The following is a 5,062-nucleotide window of genomic DNA, read 5'->3' on the forward strand; positions in this document are numbered from 1 at the left end:
ACCTAAACGCACCTGTTGGAAATATCCAGAGGAAGATGTGAAATTATTATGGGATGGCCACAGGACCTACTGCTTATTTGAGGCATGGTGTGAACTTTTCCCATTTTTCCACAATGTGGGAAAATACAACTTTTGTTTGAGCGATCGTCACAAAGCATTTGTACTTCAACCACCAGCTAAGGTCTACAGCCTTAACTTAAGATTTGTTGACCTTTGACTTGAGGAAGAGGCCGCCATTTTGAAATAATACTAAATAAAAAATCACACTAAGTTCCAGCTAAAAAATAAAACTCCTCCTAGGGGTTTTGACTCATCACTTTGTAGTGTGTTTAGAATCATCTGAACCTATTCAAGTAAAAATATTGAAAAATAAAGTTTTTAGATTTTGAACGGCAGCTCACAAAGGTGGCATTTCTCTGTTACTTGTATTTTTTCTTTTAACCAGAAAATGTAATACATGAATCGATTGATCAAGCTGAACGAAACGATATAACACACGATACCTCCACATAGTAATCTGGGCAATGTTGACAAAAAAACGTTTGTTACCGAGGAAATTATAACATTTACTTTTGCTGATTCTTCTAAAAATAACTTAATTCTCTTCGTCAACCCCAGGTGATCAAAAAACAAAATGGTTGCTATGGAGATAAAACCAACAGAAAGCAACCATTTGGAGAAAAAAAAGTGTTTAGAGTGGTATGAGTGAGGGGTATACCAGTAGGGGGTGGGTTGTGCAGCTCACAGCTTTAATTTTTTTCATCAGACTTTTAGGTTTCTGTTTTTACCAAACACACACACTGTCAGCAGACAGGGACATCTTTAGAAATGTTTTTGTCCTTGCTTCACAGTGAGTCCTTGCACCTGCTCTTTTGCCATTTACCGAGGTTTTTTTAGGGACACATGTTCACGTCGGTCAATATCCTTGATCACTTGTGTTCACATTTTGTGTGAATACAAGGCCTGACCCTGCACCAAGCAGAGAACCATTTTCCAACTGTATTTTTCTCCCAAGGTTTGGACATAAAAAAGTCTGCTGTCATACCTGACAATGTAATTACTACGATACGATCTCTGTTAATGTAATCTTTGTGTTTGCAGATGTTTGGTAAATGTTGGGCCGTAGTAATACCGACATCTTATGAGATTTTAAAACATCAGTGGCCCGGACTGCATTTCACCTCATAAATGTTTCCACTGACCACAAGCTGCTTATCTTTACCGTGGCAAGATTACATGCAAGGCTTTTCCCAGAGCGTCCAGCATTAATCTTAAACGTGGCATCTGTTTTTGCGGCTCCGCCAGGGAAAACATGCGGAACAACGGCCGCGGTTCTTTTTTATTCTCTACTACCAATCGCTTCTCAGTGGGTCAGTATCTCATAAATGCCCTCAGGGGAGTTTGTTCCACATTTGGCTGAGACTTTAACTCGGACTCACGGATGAAATGAGAATTTGATGATACGCAGTTGAAAGATAAGGTCAGAAAACATGACATTTAGACATGATGCTACAAGTTATTATGTTTGTAGTAAAATAATGGAATATTGGGAAAACCTTTTTTTATATCCAACCGTTAAATATTGAAAAATATTTTAAAGGTACTGGATACTTTGTAATTAATGTCTCCAATATGGGTATTTGTTGATTTGAACTGCGACAGGACAAAATGGTCGTATTGGAATAGCTCAGGTAAAACACTAATCAAAAGTAGGGTCATTGAAAACCTCAAAGCTGAGTTCCTGATTGGCTGAGGCGACACAGCGACCTGTCAAATCTCTGAGATCTGCTGTAAAATGTAGCCAGACATTCTAGCGCTGCTTGTGCTCGTCCCGTCATTGGTCTTATATGAGACCGCCCACTATAGCAAGAAAGGCAGAAGGATTGTCTGGAATGTCAAAGTACTAAACAGAGTAGAAGTGACTGACATGTCCTAAGTCAAATGGACCTTCAATGAAACTAAGCACCAAATGGTGGAACCGACAGCTTCTTTTGGTTTGATAGAATGGCGGTTCCTATTTTGGTGCCATAAATAGGCCAATTTAGTGTATAAATTCCACGATATTAAAGAAATTGGGAATCAGATTGCATTATGAGTTGGATTGAAATTGTGTTTGGAGTGTGTTTGCTTCTGACCAACACCTTGATGGAAGAGAAACAAAAAAAGAAGAAGAACCTTGCGACCCATCCTTGTAGGCCCAACAGGCTTACACTTCATTGTATTGTATTTAACCCTTGAACATCAGAACATCGTACCGTAACTCTTCGCCGTTTTCATGATCTTGTACCGTTATACAACCCATATGCAAAGCTGCTTTTCTCCACATCAGAATCCGCTGGCATTAAGAAGAGTTGCAGTAGCTGAAAGAAGCTTCAATGTTAAAGGGCTAAATGAACTACTTTTCAGTGACAAAAACAACAAATTGACCCAGAATTTAAATGTGTGTCACCGTGTCACTGCTGGGGGGCTCTATGATGCAAAAAATACTGTTTTGACTTTCAGATCTAAAAAAAAAAAAAAAAAAAATAGCATCATATTTTGTTTCTGTAATGCAGGGACTGGAGTGGAATAATAGATATTTAAACTAATCATACAAATTAGACCGATTTATTTACATCATGATGACTGTTTTTTATTTTTATCTTGTAGTACTGCGTGATGACTTCAGGCAAAACCCTCAGGATGTGGTGGTGGCAGTCGGAGAGACGGCTACTTTTGAGTGTCAGCCCCCACGCGGCCACCCTGAACCTGTGACCTTCTGGAGAAAAGATAAGGCCCGCCTGGACCTCAGCGATGATAGGATCACGGTAGAATAAATTGTTTATTCACTATGTAATTACATTTTTCCAGTTCACTTTGATCGATTGCAGTCACTCCACGTTTTTTTATTTTATTCTGGCTGATTTAGGTCCGTGGAGGAAAGCTGACGATCTCAAACGCCAAGAAAAGTGATTCAGGAATTTTTGTGTGTGTGGCCTCCAACATGGTTGGAGAAAGAGAAAGTGAAAAAGCTCAACTGTCTGTGTTTGGTAAGAAATTGGCCAGAATTTGCTTAAAAATTTAATTACTTTTACTCATGGACATTCAACATTTATGCAATTTTCCATATGTGCTATCCACATCTAGAAAGGCCGTCGTTTGTGCAGCGGCCGGTGAACCAGGTGGTTTTGGTGGATGAGAGTGTGGAGTTCAGGTGTCAGGTCCATGGTGATCCTCCACCTGCACTGCGCTGGAAAAAAGAGGATGTGGATATACCTCGTGGCAGGTAGGTTCAGGGAAATCCCTGGATTTGAAAAAACCTGTGGATCAGTTCACCAAATCAATGGCACAGACGAAATATTCCATAACCATGTCAAGTTTGTTCAAGTTTTTTATTTTTTTATATAACACTTTAAGTTTTCAAGCTTTTTTTAGATATTCTTACGCCGGAGTCACACAGGACGCGAGAGCGCTGCGAGGCGGCGCGGAGCGGAGTGCGCGACGATTCGCGGCGCTCTATTGGGCACACCAGATGCGATTTTTTTTCCGCGACGGTCGACAGGCGCTTCTGCTAGAGCTATTGCTTTTTTTGCCATCATGGTCAATAACCATGATATCACCCCGTGTTTCTGCTAAAAGGGGATGGTCTCTGCCCCTGTTGACACAAACCCCGCCCCCCAACTCCGCAGTCGGCCCACTTCATTGATCGGTTTGTGCGCGCGTGTGCGTGTCTGTCTGTTTTGTTGTGTGTCTGTGTATACGCACGCGCTCCCACGTGTTTCCGTCGGTAAATTAATAAACTAAAAATATATCCTGATGTTTCTTCCAAGAGGAACCGCTCCTCTGCCTCTCTCTCGTTCAAACACAGCCCCATGTCCCGCTCCAGTGTGCCCCCACTGCATTGGGGGGCCCGTCTGCCCTGCTTTTTTTTCCTCCCAGAACCCTGCAGCCCAGCACACCCGCTCCAGAGATCTGTGGTGTCCGGGGTGGGGGCTCTCGCGCACGCGTGTCTGTGTGTTTTGATTGTATATATTTTCATCTCTACAGTCTGTTTAGATACAAAAACATGATCACATTTGTCAATCGCGGCGTTTTATTGTGAAAAATTGGTTCTATTTTGAAAATAAACCGGATTTTCTCATGTATTTCGATGCAACTTCCTGCCAGTATTGACGCGGAGCGCTCGCGTCTCGCGGAAGAAATAGGCCAGACGCCGAAACGTTGCACTGCACCGCGCGGACCCTCCGCGCCACTCCGCGCCTGGTGTGACCGACGCCATAGGTTAACATGAGCGCCGAATGGAAGCGCACGCCGTTCCGCGCCGCGAAGCGGCGCTATCGGGTCCTGTGTGACTCCGGCGTTACTGTAGTTTCTCTTGTGTTAAAACTTTATTCAGCTTTTTTTGCCCCTCAGTTTCCAGTTTTCTTTGAAAAGTGTCTCCCCTAACCTCCACTTTGTCATCTTGCTTCCTCCCAGTTTTACTCCTGGGTTCTGCTAATTGCCTTCACTTTTTTGTTGGTTTGTGTTCACTTCCTCTGTCATCTTGGCTTCCAGTTTCCTGCCTGCTTGTGTCACCCCTCTGCCTCTCGTGGGTATATTTTCTTTTTTAGTCTGCTACCATTTACCTGATTCAGCAGAGCATTTATTTTTTAATAGTTGTGTTAATAGGGTACTAAAATGCATCAACTGTCTCTAAAGTTTACAAAAATGCTCCCATAAATTGTTTTTTTGGTGGTTTTTGACGTTGTTTTCTAGCTTTAATTTATTTATCCATGCTGCTGAAACAAAATGGAAATGGTCAATTACTGTTAAAAAACTGGTAATTGTAAAAAAAAATAATAATAATAAAATAAAATTATAAATACTTTTTTGTTCTTTTTCTGTTTGACAGATACAATAACAGAAATTATTTAAACACTATTTTCTGCTCTTTAATGTGCACATCAAAGCCTTTGTAATAAAAAAAACAGTGCATCTTATAATCTGGAGAACATCACAAAATGGATTAATTGAATATGAAATTAATGTGAAACTGTTAAGAAGCACAAAGCGCTCTGTCAAAAAGGCAGTTTTTTTTTTTTTT

The 5,062-nt window shown here is 41.1% G+C and overlaps 1 protein-coding gene across 2 annotated transcripts in view; it reads left to right on the plus strand.

Moving 5' to 3' along the window:
- LOC112142700 (roundabout homolog 2) overlaps nt 1–5,062 on the plus strand; it is a 138,611-nt gene that overhangs the window by 72,668 nt on the left and 60,881 nt on the right. For both annotated transcript variants that reach the window (XM_024266234.2, XM_024266235.2), the window contains exons 3-5: nt 2,650–2,807; nt 2,909–3,029; nt 3,127–3,265. In XM_024266234.2, the coding sequence (XP_024122002.1) occupies nt 2,650–2,807; nt 2,909–3,029; nt 3,127–3,265 (418 nt within the window). The remainder of the gene's footprint in view (nt 1–2,649; nt 2,808–2,908; nt 3,030–3,126; nt 3,266–5,062) is intronic.

The sequence above is a fragment of the Oryzias melastigma genome, linkage group LG14 (assembly GCF_002922805.2).
Source record: "Oryzias melastigma strain HK-1 linkage group LG14, ASM292280v2, whole genome shotgun sequence".
In the NCBI taxonomy this organism is placed as follows: Eukaryota; Metazoa; Chordata; class Actinopteri; order Beloniformes; family Adrianichthyidae; genus Oryzias; species Oryzias melastigma.